This window comes from Scomber scombrus, chromosome 6 (genome assembly GCF_963691925.1).
Source record: "Scomber scombrus chromosome 6, fScoSco1.1, whole genome shotgun sequence".
NCBI lineage: Eukaryota > Metazoa > Chordata > Actinopteri > Scombriformes > Scombridae > Scomber > Scomber scombrus.
This window is the reverse complement of record NC_084975.1, coordinates 18,371,285-18,393,998: the sequence shown is the minus strand read 5'-3', so window position 1 is coordinate 18,393,998 and position 22,714 is coordinate 18,371,285. Positions and strand designations below refer to the sequence as shown.

Genomic DNA, 22,714 nt, shown 5'->3' with positions numbered 1-22,714 from the left:
TCTATCTGGGGTTGGTTTCTTATTGGACGCATGATGCACATTAGGGTGTCTTTTGCCATTCTGACATGCTGTGACGATTGTGAGATACGTGACCTCAATGCAGAACCACTAATTATCACACACAAGTAAATACTTTGGGGAGGAAAAGAAGAAAAAAAGACAAAGCAGGGATATAATTAAATCCACCAATTTATTTGTAAGTACTTTAAGTAAACATAACAGCAAGGCACATGTGCCACTGCATGCTGAATAGATGTAATGGCTTAAGAAATGCTGTGAATCCAGGGTTCATTGGCTACTGTATGTACACGTTACTTTCCAACACAAGTCCTCACTGTACACAGTATCAAAAGTACAAATATCTTTCAACAAGCACTACAAAAGAACAAGTCGTGAACAAGACTTTCTCTTCAGCCTCTGCAGACAAACAGCTGCATTTTGGTGATTTAAGGACTCAAGATTACAGAGAAATAAAGAGCTCACATAGCACTTACATAGAAAAGTTCACTTGCCAGTTAAGTCAATATGACCATATAGCCTTAATATCATTCCCAAAATAATTTATAAAATTGAATAATGTGGGATAATACACATTCTATAAACTAATTTTACATTGCACTGAGATTATCTGCAACTCCTCAAAGCCTTTCAACATTTAACACTAATTATTCATCACTTCCTTTTACCATGGAGGTAGGTACCGTCATGTATTCAATACAAAACAAGAAGTGCAGCTTTACAAATCAGAACCTGCCAACAATAGCTTTCCAACATTGTGAGCTATTAAATGATCATGCATTAAACAAACTCCTCCATCTTACTCGTATAATTATTATTATTATTAGTATGAGAAATGTCATGTTAACAGGTCCCGGTTTATAAAATGTTCACTCCGATAAACCATCACATGTCACTTTCACACCTGATCTGGATTACCCAAAACAATGTACCCTGATTTGACATAACATTGACCGTTCACTTGCCTGAAAAATACACTTCTGGCAATTTGAGGTATTTTCAATACTGCTGAAACACACATCCAATAACCCTCCTTTTCACTGAACACTCATTCAACAAGAAAACCAGAACATGTTAAAAAAATAAAAAATAAAAAAAGGCCAGATCTGGGACAACACATGTACCCACAAATCAAACATTTTCAATAAACCTTAAAACAAAAGCTTTTCAGAATGCTTATATAGTCAAAAGCATGTCTTGTTCTTGCATATACGGTAGCCTAACTTCAGTAGGCTTTGCTTAGCAAGGCAAATCCAAGCCTGTTTTTTATCTCACTTTTTTAGATGAACTGTTTAGCATGAACGCAGAAGTAATGCTTTTAAATGAATATTTAACTATACTATGTTTTGTAATAAATGACAACTAAAATTCTAGCTTTGTACTGCAAATGAACTGCAACGCTGTTATAATAAACAGTAACCTGGATCATATCCAGGTAATAGTGTGTAGCATTAAATACTTTAGACAACATTTAAGCAATTTGAATTGCTGTTGATTACAAAAGGAGAAAATCCACCACTTCTCTGACATCAATCACTACCAGACCTTAAAACTAATAGACATTCCTTGGTTTTCTGTCAGGGTGGATGCAACATTTGTTTATTAAAAAAAGAAAGAAGCTGTTATATGCTGTCGTCTGAAAGGCAAAAGGAATATATTGCCAGCATGCAAAGTTAAATAAAAATAATTGAAAAATGATTATCAATACGTCCTTGTATGTATGAAAATACTGTTCTTTATGAAACCGTTTGAATGTGCTGCACTGCTTCTGAATATTTTAAGAGGGATTTAAAAAATAAAAAAGCCCAATGACTTTGTACCACCTCCATGCAGAGCATCGAGCATCGTTAAATACTTTAATATGAACACTGAAGCTATTAAAGCAGCTTCGAAGGTGTGTTGAGGTGGCTCTTACTACCGCAGAGAGACGGCTTGTGTCTGAGAGTGAGTGCTCAGTTTTAAATTACACTCTGCGGTCTTGTCACACTGCAGACTTGTTGGCTCTCCTGCTTGTGAGGACTGAGTTTCATTTAGCTCCAGTAACAGGTCGTTCACCTCACTGGTCTCTGCTGATCCAACTTGCTGCTGCTTCTTCTTCTTCTTCTCACTAACCCCTCCTTTCTCTTCTTCCTCAGGATCTTTGACTTTGTGTACGATGAAAAGATGTCTGTTGAGTGACAGCACAGATGTGAAACACAGGCCGCAGTGAAGGCACTGAGGAGTGTTTTCATCCGTTTTATGCTGAGGTATATGCTGCTGGAACTGTGTGTCGTCGTCTGTGATGAAACCACACTTTGAGCAGCGGTATTGAGTTTTCAGTCGCTTCGCTGAAGGAGCCTCCAGACTGCCAGTGCGATCCTGCCCCTCCTCCTGTGTCCCCATGGCAGGCTTTTGTAATATAAGACCCTGCAAATCAAAAAAGTTACGTATCTTAAAATGATGTCCTATAGCATTCATAGCTTGTAGTTTGTGATTTGTGTTAAGAAATATTAAATAAGTACCTTGCCTGAAGCCGTTTTGCATTCCTGGATGGCTGTTTTTGGCATTTGGCCTAGATCGGGGTTTTTTATTCCATGCATAAGACTGATGTGGTTCTTCAACATCACACTCGTCCTAAATATGGTCTTTGTATCCGTGCAATACCTTTAAGGTAAAAAATAAATCAATAAATAAAAAAGAGTTGGCAATAATGAACTGGAATAATGAATTCATGATTCAATAGCAATTTGTTAATTTTCAAACATAATCTTACCAACAAGTGTATATTTTCTTTTTCCCATCGTGGTCATTGCGAATGTGTCGTCTTAAACTGGTTGTAGAGTTGAAAGACTGCTCACATTGTCGACAGGGATACTTCTTCAATGACAGAGGGAGATAAAAAAGTTAAATTAAAAATAGAGTTGAACAGAGTGACTATACAACCATGACAAATATAACTTGCACTTCCTAATTAATGATTATGAGGAAATCATTAATATCCAATACGTTTATTTGAGTTATTGTGTCACACTCAGCCATAAAGGGCTGTTTTAATCTTTAATATCTAACACGTTTATTTGAGTGATTGTGTCACACTCAGCCATAAAGGGCAGTTTTAATCTTTATTGCCTTTCCAACAATACATCAAATAAAAATCCAGAAGACCGAACTGAACAGTTAAATACCATCATGTAGCTGAGAATTAGCAACAGGTAAACACTTAAGCAGATATTAAAACCCATTTAACTGTAAAAGATGTTCACACCAGAATCAAAATGGCAGGAGATTGTCTAAAACCATTCGCACGTTAAATCAACACCCAGTCAGACCTCAGGTACAGTTTTCACTGTCCTCTGAGCCAGCTGTCATTACAGCAGGGCGGCTCATGATGAGTTTAAACAGACAGTAGGTGACCGAAGTATTTTCAACCAGACTGACTCTTCAGATAAAAACACTAAAACTCAGTCTGTGTAATATTAATGTAATAATTAATATATTAATATAGCTTTTAAGCAGGCTGAATGAAACTGGGATTTTGTCCATGCGTTTTGGGGTTTTTTTTCTCTCTCTCTCACTCGGATGCTTTAATACCTACATTTACGTCACAGGACTCAGTGAAGTGTTATCTTATCTATCCAATCTAATCTGTCTTTGTTCCCCCGCCCGACAACACTATACGCTCGTAATAAAACTGATGAGCTCATGGAAGCTAGAGTGATTAATAGTTGTTCATTAATGGTCCATAAAATTGTAAATTTAAAAATGTTGACAGCATATAGAAAGTAGAGGCACTGTTTGATTGATGGAGATTACACTTTAATGGAAAAATGAGCTGTTTTAGGATGTAAAAAGTGAGCTCCGAAGGAAGCCAAGAAATGTATTCAAGTGAGCAGCAGCAATTCAATGTTTGGGTTCAACATGAACACAATTCATTATGGGGGAATTCAAGATCCCTCACCTTTCCATGGTTGGTCTTCATGTGGGAAACATACGAGTCTCGTTCAGGGAACCACTGGAGACATTCCCCACACGTCCAGCCGGTGGGCTTCACACGAGGTTTGCCTTCCTGCTCTGCCTTTTTTCTGGGATTATCTGTGCGTTTAACAGGGTTGTGACCCTTCTGCTGTTGGACGGAATGTGCATCCTGGTGCCAGTCACTTCTGACAGTTTGTTTACTGTTCTTGTCTGCCTCTGGTCTCACGTCTCCTCCGTGAACACTCTAAAAAACAGAAAATGAATGGCAAAAATTACAAAGACTGACCAAACATGACAATACTACTGCCATTAAACATGTAATTTACTAAAAATCATATTTGACTATTCTGTTGCTGATGTGGTGAACCAAGACTAATTTACCATGTCTATTATTGTGCACCGTGTTTTTGGTATTGCGTATTAATTCATGTTAACGAAAGCTAACATTAATTCTTGCTGAACTTTATAATAATGAACAACTTTAATCAAAAGTGAAATGTCACTTTGTTGCACAGTTATAACATAATTTTCCACAGAAATGATAGAAATTAGTAGGCAGCGGCCATTTGTTTTCATTATGCAAATGTATCCACAAAAATGTGGATAAATGTTTAACCTCTTCATACATAATGAAATCCAACCAACAAATACACGCAGAAAAGATTGCTTGCAGGGAGTATATATTATGCTGACAAAGATACAAAAAATGTCTTTATGTAGAAGAAATACAGTCAAGACTAACCTTGAAGTGTTGCATTAACAGATGCTTTTGTGGAAAGACTGAGTTACATTCTGGGCACTTGAATATACACACGAGGCGCTTGTTGGCGTCCTGATGGAAATGCTGAAACAGTAACTGCTTTTTCTTGAACATTTTCTCACATGAACACTTAAAGATTAACCTGCAATACAAAGAGATAATGGTTCAAATGGGCTGTAAAATAGAAATGTGCAAGTTTTAACAGTCAGGTCACACGATGTTCACTTACTGAGGGGAAACTTTGTTAGAATTGTGCTTATTTTTCAGATGAACTTCACAGCTGTCTGAGGTCTTGCACGCAACTGGACAGATGGAGCACTTGTATAAGATTTCACAATGTTTCTCTTCGATGTGAGTCTTTTGTCCTTGAAGGGTCTTGAAAACCATATCACAGTGAAGACACCTGGAGGAAAAAGGCAGCATAATGTCACTTTGCCATCATTGTAAATCACTCATACTTTTTAATAAGAACTGCTTTTTTAATGCACGGTCACTTACTTGTACCAGGCTTTGCGTGCATAGTGCAGACAGTTTTCCTTGACATGCTTCTGTATGTCAGCAGAGCGACTCAGGGCACCGCACTCAGGACAACAGTAAGGGGACTTGTGAGTGTGGATGCGTTGGTGAGCTCTGAAGCTGCACTTGTTGGGTAGCAACATTGAGCAAACCTTACACATCTGTAAAAGAAGAACATGAGAGAACAGTATAAAAAATATGAAGAAGAAACACAGTCAATATAAAGATACTTGTCACAAACCCTGGAAAGGATAAATGGTGATATTTAAGTTTTTCTATTACATGACGAGAAAACAACAAGAAAGACGAGAAACAACGATGAATTCATCTCGCAACCAAGTATTGGACCAGGTGAAGGACTCTTGTAGCTTATTCATCTGTGCTACAGACCTACATTGTTTTCAGCAAACTGGCTGACATGCTCTTTCATTAAATGAACATGGCTACTCTAGTCTATTTTGAGTCAATCCCACATACGCTGTCGTAAATACTGACAATCCTCAGCTGAAAATACTTGACCCATTTGCTAAAAAACGAATCTGTTAAAATGACTTATTCAGCAGAAACAAATGGGTTTTAAGACTGAGTACTACAGACAGGCTGGGGAAGTCATAACATGTGGAGACAGACCAAAGTACTTTTGATTATGGTCTATTCATTGGATTTGATGACAATCACAAACATACAGGATATTACAAATTTTATCATTCACTATTTCAATAAAACATCAACTCACTAATCCTTCGATATCTTCAGTAAGCCTCTGGTAATGGCCCACAAGTGCTTTGTAGTCAGATAACTGCTTGTTACACTCCAAACAGCGAAGTCTGTGGCGGATGACATTGTCTGGATATAGGGGCATGACTGGTTGATTTTTAGGTGAGGGTGATGGTGTGGTGTGAGAGTCCACTTTTACTGGTTCAGCACTCAGAGGAACAAACATTTGTTCCTCTGCTATGGGTTTCATATGGAGCTGCGTGCACTGCATCACCATACCATTGTTCTTGTGCTCCCGTGCATGTGCCAACAGCGCACACTTGTTGAAGAACACCATCGTCTTCGCGCAATGCGTACATCCTACTTCAATGTGAACACTCCTCCTGCTGTAATGATACACGAGACTCCTCTCTATCCCGAAGGAGTCCCCACACTCGTGGCAACAGTACCCACGCGGTGGAAGGTTGATGTTGCTCTCTGGAGGTGGGCTAAGGTTTGGCACATATGTAGGCACAGGGTTGGTGTTACTCAATAGCCTGTTTACGGTTGCTGCTGCTGCTGTGTTGGGGATGGAGGTTCGCGGGTAAGGGTTGGCTGTTTTCACCTGATGCACCAAGGGGACAGTGCTGTACACTGTTGAGGAGAGCGCGTGCTGGCTCTGTTGGTGAGAGGTGGACCGTGCAGTTACTGAGGCAGCAACACTGTGCGGGACAAGGTTCAGACTTGCTAAGTGCATTGCTTTGGGAAGGAAGTTTGTGCTAGTTGTATGGCCTGTTGTAGCTGATACTCTCTTTGGTTTATGCCCCTGACGTGCAATAGATCTTTTGACAGGACCACTGGTATTATGGAAAATTGTTGAAGAGTCCATTATACCTGATCTTCTAGAGTTTGCCTCTGATTTGTTGTGTAAACGTTTTGGGGAAGATGTACTAAATGGGGTTCCTTTAGTCTGCAATCCTGCAATGCTTTCTACAGTTGCAATTTGAGACTGATGAGGAGACATATTACTGTAAGAATCTTCACTTATCATACTCTGCGAGGGAGAGGATTCATAGGCAGAATGAACTTCATCTGTTTCTGAATCAGGCAGCACACTGGTGACAGTGCGCTTTATCTGCCCTGTTGTAGTTTTGATGGTCTTAATTCTGACTCTTGGTATGGCAGGGGGTGATCCAGATGCCACAACAGGGGATGCTTTGCCGCTACTATCACTGCAGATGCTTACAGGGCTGTCAGATGGTTTCATCAGCCGTCTCACAGCTTCGAGTGGACTTCTGGGACTTCGTGGGGATATAGGCACCTTAGGGCTGTATTTCATACAGTCATTCTGAATGGTTGATGACTCTCTGGGGGTAGTGTGCTCACTGGGATCTTTTCTAGCATTCAAAGCCACCAGAGCCTCAAGGCAAGATGATAACTTAGATGTCTGAGAATTGACATGTGGATAAGATGTGGAAACATCCACTGGGCTTCCTGAATTGCAGTTCTCAATCAAGTTCTGGTTACCGCTTGGAGGGGGAAGTGCAGTGTGCACTCTAGATGTTTTATCAGTTTCATTACTGACACAGCTGTCAGACGGCTCCTCACTGCTGGCACTTTCTGCTCTGCTCCTTTGAATGTTCTTAGGAGTATCAGAGTCCTTTACACATTCATCAAACACGCTGAGGTCCAATTTTTTTTGACTGTCTGGGATTGAAGGCTCCACCAAAACGCAAGCTTCTGGAAAACAGGGTCTTTCTTGTTTTGGATGCATTTCATCTATTCTACACTGCGTGTCTTCAGACTCAGGACTGGATATTGGACTAAAATGAGAAAGTGACTGTGAAAATATTGGTGTTCCATCAGGTTTGTGCTGAATAGGTGCCTTTCCAAGAAGCTCTCTTGAACTCTCCCCATTCAAAGCAGAGACAAATGATTTGGAAAAGCCAGTGTTAGTTGTTTCAACAGAGTCAATGGAAGTCTCTTGAGACCTGAATCCATTTTGCAATTCTGGACTTGTGTGAAGCCCGTCATCAAAACTTTCCAATGACTCCTGGCGACTTGTGTTTTTCACAATGACACTTACAGCAGGAATATCTGCTGTAGTGACAGCTTGGCTACTCAATAAGCTGTCATCCAGACATATCCCTGTGTGTTTCAGATGACTTTCTGTCTCCTCATGACTCTCCTGGTTGGGCTCTTTAGCATCCAACCCCGGGGCATCCGGGATATCAAAGGCAGCCAGCAGATCATCAAAATCTGGGGTTTTCATGTCACCCATGGCTGCAAAGTCTCATAAACCTGCAGAAACACAGAGAGGGTAAACTTGTTATCGTATCTGTCCATTTGCACAGTGGTCGCTGCAGGGAGAGATGTAGGAGCTGATGACAACCTAAAAAGTGTTGTTTTACAAAGTGGATAATATCTGTAACAGCTGGGGAGCTATCTCTATGCAAACTTTAGCTTTAGCTAGCAAGCTAACCCGTAACGACTTTTGCTCTCCGTCTACTATTTTATAGCAAAGCATACATTAATACACGCCGTATGCACATTAGCATTTAGTACAGACAAATGTGGCCCTAACCTTACCACATATCAAATTCTTCAAAGGCCCAATTTAACTACAGGTCTTGACGTTAGCTTTAGCTAGTTAGGATTGTAGCTTAGCAAAGCACTGGCGCATAAACCATAGACAAGCAGTCCCCATTTGTCATATATTGATGCACCAGTCGGCTTACCATTTGCTCCGCGATTAAATGTAACAGCTCTAATAAATTAGGTAGCAAAATTAGTTGCAGGCGATGTGTTCGCCAGCTAGATACTGTAGCTAGCTGCAGCTGGGTTTCATAGCTAAATTAAGGCTACTAGCTACTAGCCTTAACTTCGTTTTCCTTTTCCTTGTGTCTTAGAGAGTACAACCCTGAACGCTGTCTTACAGGCGAGAGGCGGTGCCATGGGATGTTTGCTACTTCTATTGGTTTTCTGGAGTATTGCAACCATTGCAGATATTTCTAGCTAATGTGTCCCCTGAAACTCTGCAGGGATTAATGCAGTTTATTGTATGCAGTGGCTTATTGTTAAAATACAAGGTTGGGAAGGTTACTTTGGATATGTAATTACAGATTACTAGTTACCCTATCTAAAATGTAATAAGTAATGTAACTATTTCAATTACTTAATCAAAGTAATGTAACTCATTACATTTGATTACTTTTTGATTATTTTTCTAATTTTCTAACAAATGTTTTCAACTGTAAGTGTACCCATTAAGCCACCAAAATAAGTTCAGGTGTTTTTCATGGACAGTGACATTTTATAAGGGAGATAATTTCTTATAAAGCAAGATTTATCTCTTATTTGAACATGTATTCATTAGTTCATGTAGATTGTGGAATATAAAATAAAGATATTTTATGAAAAAAGTAAAAAGTCTGACATGGGTTTAATTGATACCGTGAGAAGGTCCACGTCATGATTTATTTAAAAAATATTTTTTTTAAGTTTTCAAATAAATAAAAAACAGCAATAGAGTAACTGTAATTTAATTACAATTTTTTTCTCACAAACTGTAATGGATTACAGTTACATATATTTTGTAATTAAACTACATAATGCTGTTACATGTAACTAGTTACTCCCCAACACTGGTAAATTGTTTTTGGTAAGTTGAGGTAGAGGTAGGTAGGTATCACAATCTCAGAATCAGTTTATTAGCTAAGTATGCAGCATATAAAGATGTGTCTTGGCTTATGCTCTCACAAACACGACATAGAGGAATACAAATATGAAAGGAGTAAGGTTATAATAATGAGATAATAAAATAAACAAGTTAGTACTAAAAATAAATTATGTGAAATCTGTTCACATAATGTAAAGATAGTTTTGAAATGGGATATAAAGCTTGAAATGAAATATTGAAGTAGTGACAAGTGCAAAAATTAAATGTGACATGCACAATTAAGTTACATTATGTAACAGTAGAGGCTGAACAGTGTTAAGTACAGTGTTAAGTCCAGCTTCATGAAATAAAGTGACAAGTGCATTTGAAAGAGGGATGTGAGATGTAAAGTCCAGTGTGATAACAGTATAGTTAAGTTATTTAATAGGGCAACAGCCTCGTGAAAGAAGCGGTTTCCGTGTCAGGTTTTTATTGATCTCAGTCTTTTCCCAAGGAGGTGTGTTCAGGGTGGGATGAGTTAAGGACGATCTTGCTTGCACGTTGCCTGGCCCTACACCAAAAATTATTGTAAAAGATATGCATGGATGACTAGCCCTGAATATATGGGCTCATAACAGCCCATCATGCTTTTGCCACTGTTCAGCATTGTCTGTTCAAACCTATTTGTGCATGTAATCTGGATCTTTCAGTAAACTGGTTAAAAAGTATATACAGTATATGTATTATATGTGTCTGGGCTTTTGCAATCAAGCTCAGCTCTGGAGCTCCCTGCTTTAAAATTTAAGGCTAGCAGAAATCAGTCAGATCTATACATCGCTTCTCAAAGCGTCTTACATGTCTTGTCTGTTTTATTACTATTGCTGTTTTACTGTTTTATTACTATTACTTGTAATATTACAGTTTGACTCAGCTGCACTGAGTCTACAATCTGAATGAGAGTCTTACCAGGCTTACACTAATGCCCATGCTCATGTTCAGGTTATGTGGAAAGGAATGGGAACCATTCACATGACTTGTAAGCTTTTTATGTCATATATATATACACAGTATATACACATGCGAGTATCTGTGGTTTTATCTCAGTAATCGAACAAGACAATTAGCTGGGGATTTTGGCCAGTGTTCTTTGGCCACATGTTACGTACTGCTTAACTGGAAAAAAAGACCTATTTTAAAGTTAGATTTATATCTTGGATGTTGTTCTTAACAAACAACCCATGTGTCGTGTAATGCTCAGTGTCCTCCAATCCATTGTGAGTGGCAGAAGTGTTTAGTAGATCGTCAATTAACTAAACAGTGTAAATAAAAGCCATCACGCATCAGCTCCACTGTTTGCTGTTGTTAGCAGTCTGAATATGTTGTAAATCACAATGAATTGCAGAGAAAGATAAATCATTGTTTTATTGTTTGCTTTTAATATGTGTATGAAAGATTTCCTGGCAAGCAGTACTGATAAGTGGATTATCCACATTAAATGATTAACTGAATCAGATACATTCACAATGAACGGTTTTATTTAATAGTATTTACACTTTGTCCACCTTAAGCAATTCTCAAATCATGCTCTCTAAAATTTTTGACTGTGATTTGACAGGGACTGCCAAAGTTCCCCATCAGTTTTGGCCTTTGTGACGATACTCTCACTTTGGGAGTAGGGGCAGGTTCAGCTTTGACGGCCATTGGAGTTTATATTATACAGTTTAAATTTTGAGGGAGCTAGTTTTAATTCATGTAAATGTCCTGTAAGACAAAATTGAGGGTTTTTACTGTTCATGTGTTTCCCGCTAGTCAGGCTGTACTGACTTCAATTCCTGTTAAATGCACACACACTTACACACAGAGGCATGAATCACTTTATTATGACATGAAAAAAACAAAAAAAGAGCTGCAGTAACGTAACAACAACAGTATCACTGACTGTAGAGCCAGTGCTTTGAATGTAGTGAGTGAGTGAATGATTACAGAAAGTCACTGTAATACAAAAACTAATAATAATTTAGTATTTCATTTTGAGGTACTTTACATTTCCATTTTGACTCCATTGACTTCACTACATTTCAGAGAGAAACATTTAATTTTCCATGGCATTATATTTATTTGACAGCTTTAGTTACTTTTTAGATGAAGATTTGACACAATGGATAATGTAACACGCTTTTAAAATGCAGCACTTTGTTAAAAATTAAACCAATGGTTTACAAACTTTTTTGCTTTTCATGTCTTACAAAAAGCAGTGAATAGTCTGGGTCACATTTCAGATGTTTCAGATTTATCTTGTGAGCCTTTGGGGGGGCCCGACCTCTAGGCTGGGAACCACAGGACTAAACTAGCTAACTGTGTAGTTCAAGTAGTTAAAACTAGCTGGCAGAATTTATAATGTTCTGTGTGTTTACTACTGTCTTTAGTCTTATTTAATGATTCTTAATTCACAGACAAACACATTAGAACCTGAACATTAATAAAATAAAATAAAATAACATAAATAAATAATAGCAAATAGCTTTACAAATGTTGCCGGTTTCATTTCTTCAATGCATGTTAAAGTCATCCTTTAACAAGTCTGTTTTTCAGTTACAGCTATGACTCCCACATCTAAATAGTCCAATTAATTCTGATGGCAAATGAGTTGATGGTGTGCAAAACAAGAATATCTTTGGGCTGCCGGACCATTGCATTTAATGTTACACAACAAAATCTGTTGGGTCATAAACCTCTGCTAATGGATTTTAGGGTCCACTGGTATGGTGAAATATTAATGAGCACAAATATCCTGAACTTGTAAATAAGAATTAATGTTTATCATCTTCATCCAGACACACTAAGACCCCATTGAGTGTTATGAACCATGGACCTACTCCATTTTAAAAAGGAATCCAAGATTTTTTGGGGGTGATTAAGATCAATTTTGAACAGCCACGTGAAGAGCAAATAGCCACCATTAAAACCAATCATGAATCATCACCCTGAAAGTACAGATTGCAATGCAATATATTTAATGGACCACATTAAAGCTGATTTGGAGGATATCTGGTTATGCAGCAGATGCTCAATGTACTTTTTCTACAAAATAACTGCGTAAACAGATGAGAAACTGTCATAAAATGAGAGACAATTTGACAGTGCAGACTTTTCCCGAATAGACATATGAAGACCCTTGATGGCATACACAATAGGATTTAATTTCACATAAAGTGGTTTTCTTTGGGCTCTTTTACTGGAATAATGTGCGCTACATCCACTCTAATTGCAGGAGAAATAATTATTTTTCGTCCAACCATATAAAATAGCTTCTTGTATTGTAGCCTGTTTGAAAATATGAATGTCCTCTGCCACAAAATGAACATTTGTAAGTTACAATTCATAGTTTTTTTCTCAAGATAGTAATAGACAGATCTTATCATCATGTTGTGGATTGCCTCAGAAAAACACACTATTGCAAAGTCCTCTTTATAAAAAGGAACAATATGACTGTTTAGGACATACTTTAAACATGGGAGGAGCCTCCTTATAAACCCATTCATGATTAATATACTAGTATTGCCCTGTATTAGCAAATATCAACGTGTCTATTTTAAAGTCAGTTCCTGTGAATTTGCATTTGGAAAAACAAATCATGCGTCACATGCACTACTTTTTCAACATCACGTACGAGTATTTCTTCATCAGTCCCATTAAATCATTTCTGATTCATTATCATACTTATGCCGATGTCATGTACTTCCTGATAGATCAGAGCAGCACGTAACGTGTCTGTTAATTAATGATAAGATTTTTCATAGAGGGCAGAGTATATTTTCCTGCAGTGTATTTTACAACACAGCATTTGACAGACGGGTTTAGGAGGAAGCACAATGAGTAAGCCATTAGCTCTGCTTTTCTTTGAATTGTTTGTTTTACAGTTGTGAACTGGTGTTTTTGTGCACCATTCTTCTTTTTCCTCTTCGTCAAGATAAGCTGTAAAGACACTGTGGATTTATTTTAAGATTATTTTATCTCACGGAGAGAGGAACACAGCTCGTTGGTTGTTTGGCATTCCTGGTTGTTAAAGTTAAAGCTGCTTTTCCAAAGGCTGCTGCATAGAAGTGAACAATGTTTCTTTTTTTTCAGTGGAAACCAACGGTATCCAGCTCAAAAGTGCAAACCACGCCAACGAAAATGGCGTGGACAACCAAGCTTTTGACATAGAGGTATGTTTTACCTTTTGTCTTTAGAGGAAATGGTGCAAAATTATTATTTTGTTTTCATTCAGTAAAATAATGTAATTTTCTCAGGAGGACAACATGACGGATAGTAGCAGTGTCAAAAGCCAGACTCAAAAGAAAAAAAAGAGTTTGGGATCATACCTGAGGTGTGTCAGTTTAATTCTATAACTTGACTGCTTTCTGTAAAACTAGATTAGTAACTGCTTTATTGGGCAGTGTAACTGTTTTTAGTGTAGTCATTACAGCAAGAACGCTGCATTATGTGTCTGTAACATTTATTTTGTTTATCCTATGTATATAAATAAAGTATAATTAACATACACACACAAAAATCTGTGCAATAGCTTTCTGTAATCCTGCTGACTGTTGTTGGTTTGATATTTAATACAGAAAACAGTCTTTGGGCAAATATACATTACTTGAAACTGAATCTATGGAATTATAAGAAAGACATTTTTTTATTCACAGATATTTGAAATGTTGAAATTATGTTTTATACCCAAGCGAAAATCAATTTTGATTTGTTCTGTACTTTAGCCAAGTTTCCAAGCCGATTAATGCCACAGAGGATTACATCACGGCTCACTCAAAAACCTTCAAATACATTGTGCTGGGCATACTTGGAGCAGGTAATATTAAAAGTCTGTTCATTTGTGTTGATTCTTTTTTACAGACAGTAGCAGTTCATTGTGTAAAAAAAAAGGGAAAAAAGCAGTCTTTTGCACACTTTCAAGATCAAGGCTATTTCTTGTGAAGACTATGACAAGGCAGTAATACTCATTTGAACATGGACACTTATTCTTGGCCAAATGCTCTTTTTTTGTTCTGTAGGTTATGTGGCATACTTCATCGCAGCCTGTGTATTGGATTTCCAGAGGGCCATCGCTCTTGTGGTCCTCACCAGTTTGGCTGTTGTAGTAAAATCCTATGAACTTTTGAAGACATACAAGGGAAAAAGCATCAGTCAGTGTTTCAAACCTGCAGTAAAATGCTTTAAATCTAACTTCAAATGGATAAAATGGTGAGTGGACGTGATGTGTTCAGCTACACTGTTCTGTGTTCGATAATTGGCTGCACAGGACGGAATCTGTTAATGAGCAAAGGTGTGGGGTTTTTTATTGCAGGGTTTTCATGCTTGTTGTTGTGGTCCTGCTTGTTTTTTGGCTCGTCTGGGACACAAGCAAACGTCCTGAGCAGCTCATCTCATTCGGAGGTGTGTGCATGTTCATTCTGCTTTTGTTCATCTTCTCAGCACATAGGACAGCGGTGAGTTTTACTTACCCTATGACGAATAACAACTAACATGACAGCTTTTTTCAAAATGTTATCTTTTGCTGTTATCTCCCATGTTATCTCTGGTGTGTTTTGCGGAGACCTTGGATATCATTTAGCCTTGTGCCTTTATTATCTTAAGGTTTAGTAGAAGTGCTTCCTTGGTAACTCAAAGCTTTATGGAGACTCCCTGATAGATACACTTGTAATCAAACTACTTTTTTTCTTAAAAAATCTTTTTAAGGTGTCATGGAGGCCTGTCTTCTGGGGTCTCGGGATGCAGTTCTGTATTGGCCTTTTTGTTATAAGAACAGAGCCTGGACTTATAGCTTTCGAATGGCTTGGAAAACAAGTGCAGGTATTACACTCAGATATATGTATATGTATATGTATATGTATATGTATATGTATATGTATATGTATATGTTTATATATGTGTGTGTGTGTGTGTGTGTGTGTGTGTGTGTGTGTGTGTGTGTGTGTGTGTGTGTGTGTGTGTGTGTGTGTGTGTGTGTGTATATATACAGTTAAAGCAACAAGCAGGTGTCAGCATAAGCATAAAATAATGATATCATTGGATAATAGGATGCACAGCTGATGATTATTACTCAGACTCAGCTCTAATCATCCTTGAGTAAAAAATTAACTTGCATAAACATTGTCCTTTTGCATAATGATAGGAGTGTCCAAAATTCCTGTTTTGTCATTCACCATATGATACCATATCTATTCGAGTCACATCATACATCATCCTGAAACTCTTGGTTTGCATAACAGACTTTACTTGTATGACACACCCCAATTCCTTATCTACCAGAGCAAAATATCCTACATGCATGTGCATGCTTATCTTTAGAGATACTTTATGTGCTCTTCACCCTCATTCAAGGGTTGAATCAGCAGAATGTCTGCACATGCATGTCACCTTTTAATTGGTAGTTCAGCCTACAATCTTTATTATGTTCTTATTACAAAATATGAATGAATGAGTGATCTTGTCATGAATGATATAAATGAATTGATTTTTAAAAAAAGAATCATTTGAAATTATATAACTTGTGTTTCTTCTTTGTCTCATGATTTTAGATATTCCTCGACTACACCAAAGAAGGCTCACGATTTGTTTTTGGGGATCTGATCGGAGACATTTTTGCCTTTCAAGTGAGTAGATGCTTACAGTTTTACCTTTCCAAAATACAACAAATACAGACACTGAGATTATGAGCCATTCAAACTGAGTTGTGATTGTAATTTCTTCCTCAGGCTTTGCCCATTGTTGTGTTCTTCAGCAGTGTGATGTCAGTCCTTTACTTTTTGGGCATAATGCAGTGGCTAATTCTGAAGGTAAAGTAAGGTTCAAACATAAAACTCACACAATCAGGGGCTCCTGAGGGCTGGGTGTTCATGGCTTACACCTGTGGTGATATACAGTAATATGACCAAGAGCCATGTGTTTTTGTCCACGCAGATCTCATGGCTTATGCAGATAACAATGGGAACCTCTCCCACTGAGACCTTGAGTGTTGCAGGCAATATATTTGTTGGGCAGGTACTCTGAGCAATGCTTGATGTCTTTGCTGCATTATATTTCACCTTATTCTCACAACATTGCATTTAAATTTGAGTGAGTTTGAATCACACCGTGCTTTGATTTTATGATTATATAAAACATTAATTAATTAACAATTACTCTTCTGTTTTGTACATTGTGTGTGTGTGTGTGTGTGTGTGTGTGTGTGTGTGTGTGAGTGTGTGTGTGTGTGTGTGTGTGTGTGTGTGTGTGTGTGTGAGTGTGTGTGTGTGTGTGTGTGTGTGTGTGTGTGTGTGTGTGTGTGTGTGTGTGTGTGTGTGCGTGCGTGTGTGTGTGTGTGCATGTGTGTGCGCGCTAGACTGAGGCGCCGCTGCTGATTCGCCCCTATTTAAAAGACATGACCAAATCTGAGATCCATGCTGTAATGACTGGAGGATTTGCCACAATTGCAGGCAGTGTCATGGGGGCATTCATCTCATTTGGGGTGAGATGAAGTGGTTTTCATACCAGTATGTAATAATAATGACAGTAATAACAACAACAACAACAACAACAATGATAATACTACTACTAATAATAATAATAATAACTTTTAATATTTAAAAATCCATTCATAATATGAGTGTAAAAGAATAAGAAGGTTTCTAGGCAAAAGCAAGGTTGAAAATGTTAAGTTTCTTCAAAGGTTGTAAGCATTAAAAGTTGTAAGTTGAACATTCTTAAATCTACAGGAGTGTAGCAGTTTTTCAACCAGTACCATTCAAAATATACTATAAGGATTAAAAGAAGGAAAAACTGCTTTAGTGTTTTAAAACAGACAAAACCACAAAATTTGAAACTGCTATTTTTACTTTTCAATATTTGATCATTCTTTTGTTTAGTCGTTTTACAATTGTATTATTTTAACAACATTATACAGAATATGAATTACTGTAATCTATTGCTGATTATAACAGTAACTCCATCTTTGAATTTCATTGTATTTTGCAGATTGATGCATCTTCCTTGATATCAGCCTCTGTTATGGCTGCTCCCTGCGCATTGGCCATCTCCAAGCTGTCTTACCCAGAGACAGAGAAAAGTCTTTTCAAGTCAGATAAGAATATCAAAATAGCCTGTGGGTGTGTACAGTATATCTAGCTCATCATTTCTTCTCATTTCCTAAGTGTTTTTCTGCGACTCTTGTGAATTAAACAACTTTTTCAAACTCACCAGTGATGAACAGAACATTTTGGAGGCTGCCAGCAGTGGAGCGTCTGCCTCAATAGGTCTTGTTGCTAACATTGCAGCAAACTTAATAGCCTTTCTCGCCATCCTCGCGTTCATAAATCAAGCTTTGAGTTGGCTTGGAGGTATGGTGGGATATCCTGATATCACATTTGAGGTATGTTTTAGCAAAACGGTGATATGTTGATTGTGAGATATGGATAATGTACAGTAATTTTTAAATTTTTAAATTTGATTTAATTCGTGTTGCAAGGGGTTAAAAGGGCTGATAAATTCACATACACTGTCAAAAACATGGAGATGGATAATGAATAATGGCAATGAATAATACATATTATTTAATTAATTACATTTGTATTGATGATCTATTTGCTTAACTCACATTCTAACTGATTATTCAAACATATGTATATTTATTAGGGCCCGAGCGGCGACTGCAAGTCGCCTGGCGAAAGCCCTATTGAAATTGTAATGTTTATTAGGGCCCGAGCGGCGACTGCAAGTCGCCTGGCGAAAGCCCTATTGAAATTGTAATGTTTATTATTATTAGGGCCCGAGCGACGACTGCAAGTCGACTGGCGAAAGCCCTATTGAAATTGTAATGTTTATTATTATTATTATTATTATTAGGGCCCGAGCGGCGACTGCTAGTCGCCTGGCGAAAGCCCTATTGAAATTGTAATGTTTATTATTATTATTATTATTATTATTATTCTTCCGACATTTCGTGCCCCAATTTCACCCCTTTCCCAAATGCGAAAATGCTTATACTTTTGCACGGACGTCCGGCCTCAACCGAAATTCGATATTTTTGGGTGGTCGCACATGGTTGACGCAGAATGGCGGAATAGCGCCCCCTACAAAGTCCAAAAATGCCCATAGGGAATTTTGCTAACTTTGTCCTATGCTCACAAAATTCGGTACACATATGTATTATACCCACATATGCAAAAAAGCCTCTTGACCTCATGACCTCAACCCAACAGGAAGTCGGCCATTTTGGTTTTGATTTTTCCCGCCTAAAATTAACTCCTCCCACAGCGTTCGCCCGATCAAGTTCAAATTAGGTACGCAACATCTCCAGACCTAGCTGAGCTTAAGTTGTGCTCTGCGCATCCGTAGGTCAAAGGGCGTGTCTGCCAGGGCTCAACTAACTTTGGCGTGCTCGCCATGTACATACGAGTGGCTCTCACGCCCACATACTTCATCCAATCAGCTTCAAACTTGCTGGACATGATGATGGCTCCGCCCTGAACGTCCCGATATATTAACTTCCCACGTAACTCATAGCGCCCCCCGGTGGTAACAGGAAGTGAACTTAAATTCATGAAAAATACATAGTTGACCCCATCAACTTCATTCCACTTCTAAAACATGCAGAACCAGTTGGTGAATCTACATTATGAACACTGTGAAGCTACGAGTAATGGCGTCCCTGTGGGGGCGTGGCTACCATCAATTCCTCGCCATGAAAATACGTTTGGCTTTTTGATGGCTTTATTGAACACGTATCATCATGAAAATTGATACACAGGTCCAGGGTGGAGACCTCTTCCATCTGATAGGGGTGTCGCTCATGTCTCCCCCTAGTGGAAACAGGAAGTGCCATTTTTTGCATCAACATTGTCCGATTTCCACGAAACTGAGGGACTGACCCTGAACACACCTGCATGCACCCCATTACTGCCACCTGGTGGATGAACCATCAACCTCTCATAACTCCTTCATGCTTTGTCCAATTCACTCCAAACTTCACATGACTGATGAGTGGCCGCCCTGAACACACCAGACCACACCAGACCATATGTGTAACTACCTGTGACTGCCCCCTACTGGATGAATGAAACATTGCATTTTTGGCCTCCTTCCAGGTTTTTTCTCACTTTCTGCTTCACGCCACAGCCCCGCCATGCCTCAGGCCCCGCGGTGGCATGGGTGAGCGAGGGCCCGCCATCTCCGCTTGCGGCTTTAATTTATATTGATATTTCACATTAAAGTTAACAAGTGAATCTAATGATATCCAAATGACTACTTGGATTTTTGTGTTCACAGTTAGTTTGCTCTTACGTGTTCATGCCTGTGGCCTTCATGATGGGAATACCATATGAGGAGAGTTTCATCATTGCCGAACTAATTGGCACAAAGCTCTTCCTCAATGAGTTTGTGGCTTATGAGAAATTGTCTGAAATGAAGGACAACAGAATAAATGGACTTGAGGACAGACAAATTATTTCTGTGAGTAAATGTTCTTAGTTTGAATTCTTATGTGTTGTGAACATTGTCAGTGTGGGTGTGTAAAAGTAGCACACGGTCAAGTATTTTACATAATGTGCAATATCGTTCAATTATTTTGTTTCTTTCTGTTACAGGTCCGATCAGAAGTAATCACCACTTATGCTCTGTGTGGGTTTGCCAACTTCAGCTCACTGGGAATTGTGATTGGAGGCCTTTGTGAGTATTTTATCATCCCATCACTTTGTTACTTGCACCAGGATACTGTATAAGTGATGATTTTTGACACAGAGCGTTTTCTCTTATCAAAGCCACTATATGCCCATCTAGAAGATCTGATATCTCGTCTCTGGTGTTGAGAGCTATGATCACCGGGACTTGTGTTTCTCTTGTCAATGCTTGCATTGCAGGTAAGCGAAATTTCAAGTAGTTATTTATGTGTATCTTGTTTTGCAAATTAACTGAGTGGCTCTTAATTCGTTTCTCAGGGATCCTCTTTGTTCCTCCGCTTGACTGTGTGGAACTGTTCAAGGTATCCATGTTCAACGCCACAGAAGCAAACATACAAACTTGCTGTAATGACCTCTTTCAAAGGTGAGAATTTACATTTTCATTATAAACATGCTATCTGGTGCCTCAATTGAAACATGAAACACAATATCAATAACACAGCGTTAATAGATCAGGCAGTTAATGTGCCTTTCTGTGAAATGTGGTTCTTTACATTTATGTCTCAAATTCATTTTCTTGCAGCACTGTAAACAATGGGACCATCTCATTTGAAGGATCATGGAGCACAGTAGCAAATGTCACAGTGTTTTTCTCTAAATGTTGTCAGTGTTGTGGTCTTTCTGATGTGGCAGTTTGTAATTAGAGAAAAAAATATCAGTGTCTGTTTTTAATTCGGCTTTCAGTTACAGTGTGATTTCTGTCACAGTTCATGTATAAATGTAAAGACTATATGCATAGCTTTAAACATAAATGTGCCTTTTTTGTATTATATTGTAAATTAATTCAGATGTCAGCTTTATTTAAGGCCAAGGGTTAAAAGGACACACCTTAATATATCCTGTATACCTCAGGAAATATTCAGGCATCAGCAGTTGAATGTAAACATTTTAAATTTAATTGAATGAGACTTTATTATTTTGTGTAATTGATAATTACACATACAATCACACTTTTTATATGAATAAAAACCTATGTAAGTGAAAACATAAATCATGAAAACATGAATGCTTGAACACATATGTTTTAGACTTTTATTTAAAAAAAAAAAAAAACCTGACATGGTATAACAAACCAGACAGCACACATTGTAAACACACACATTTATCCTTCTTTGCCACTCACCCACTTGCACACTCACTCACACACTCATGTTTACTACTTTTTTTTCACACCACTTGAATTTAGTCCTTTGACTTTATGTACACATACACAATACAAGGATTTGTTTTGCATGACACCACACCTTAAAATGACAGCATTTTCACCATCATCTTCTGGTTGACATACATTTACTTATTTTGCTATTACAAATATCTTATCTCCATGTGTTTTTTTTCTTTCATAAACAAATCCTCAAGCAGTTTAAGTAAATGTATAAGTAACAACAGTTGAAGTTTAAGAGTGGCTATTTGAACTCATCTGTAGACTCTCATAGATCATTAACCAAGAATCCGTTACAGAAATTTCTGAAGCTCTCTTGTCAGTTTTGTATTATTATTAAAAAGGAAATTTAAATAAAGTTGAATACCTGTGTAAACATCATGAGATAACAGATTCTTTTTTATTTGTATTCTACCCCTAATGTTTAAGTACATGCTGGGTTTGCAACTTATAAAAAGGCAATGCTAATGATTGGTACGGTTACTAATGATAAACTATTGGTAAGCTAGGGCTGATTGTCAGTTCTAGTAAAACTTTACACATTTCACTCTAGGGGCCGTGCCTTGTGATCAAGAAGCCTCTGAAAATCCTGAGTTGGCTCTTTAGGTTATTTTGCCCATGTGCTTTTATCCCACAGTCCATATGTCAGGTCCAAATAACAGTGAAACGTATTCAGTAGCTTTCCTTGTTGCTGGAGACAAGCTTGTGTGTTTGAATATCAATGAGCATAGTCATACCACAGTTAAAGAGTTTATTTTTAAGGCCCTTACTGCTATTCCTTTGTCTGTTGTATTCAACAGAATATACTCTGAAATACTGAAAGAGGATTGTTTAAGCAGGTATACATACATAATTAACAAATACACACAAACATCTTTGACCTAAAAATGGTGTTGTATTTTCACAGCATGAGCTCACAATTGCTCTGTAATTTTGAGACATAAAGAAATGCTGCATAGGCAGTTCTAATGCTAACATAACATCTCCAAAATAAACCCTACACACATAATGTACATCACAGATGAACATGCAGTGCCTAATATGGATACATGACCTCAATCACGTCTGTGGTTGAGGTCATGTAGCTTTTGCCCATCACAATTCTTTAAACCAAAACACAACTACGACAAATGCTGACATATCTTCAATAAAAGAAAAGCGCTATTGCAAATTTTGCAGTGTGAAGTTCTGTTGATTTTTCACTGATGATTATTTTGAGTTGACAAATATTGCTT

At 37.9% G+C, this 22,714-nt stretch overlaps 2 protein-coding genes across 2 annotated transcripts; one reads left to right on the top strand and one right to left on the bottom strand.

Annotated features, from left to right (window-relative positions):
* Nucleotides 1–191: 191 nt before the first annotated feature.
* On the bottom strand, nucleotides 192–8,815 carry znf592 (zinc finger protein 592). Its single transcript, XM_062420879.1, has 9 exons — nucleotides 8,683–8,815; nucleotides 5,985–8,245; nucleotides 5,231–5,409; nucleotides 4,962–5,135; nucleotides 4,715–4,874; nucleotides 3,956–4,216; nucleotides 2,771–2,874; nucleotides 2,520–2,661; nucleotides 192–2,424 (listed from the first exon to the last, which is right to left on the bottom strand). The coding sequence occupies exons 2-9, from the start codon at nucleotides 8,223–8,225 to the stop codon at nucleotides 1,933–1,935; spliced, it is 3,753 nt and encodes a 1,250-aa protein (XP_062276863.1). The 5' UTR covers nucleotides 8,226–8,245; nucleotides 8,683–8,815; the 3' UTR covers nucleotides 192–1,932.
* Nucleotides 8,816–13,433: 4,618 nt separating this feature from the next.
* slc28a1 (solute carrier family 28 member 1) lies at nucleotides 13,434–22,559 on the top strand. The gene is made up of 18 exons (XM_062420878.1): nucleotides 13,434–13,478; nucleotides 13,731–13,810; nucleotides 13,895–13,971; nucleotides 14,363–14,454; nucleotides 14,657–14,846; nucleotides 14,950–15,091; nucleotides 15,342–15,455; nucleotides 16,184–16,258; nucleotides 16,361–16,441; nucleotides 16,566–16,646; nucleotides 16,987–17,112; nucleotides 17,619–17,749; nucleotides 17,844–18,012; nucleotides 19,908–20,090; nucleotides 20,225–20,306; nucleotides 20,399–20,497; nucleotides 20,576–20,681; nucleotides 20,841–22,559. Exons 1-18 carry the CDS (start codon nucleotides 13,475–13,477, stop codon nucleotides 20,959–20,961), a joined length of 1,953 nt encoding a protein of 650 aa, XP_062276862.1. The 5' UTR covers nucleotides 13,434–13,474; the 3' UTR covers nucleotides 20,962–22,559.
* The last annotated feature ends 155 nt before the right edge of the window (nucleotides 22,560–22,714 follow it).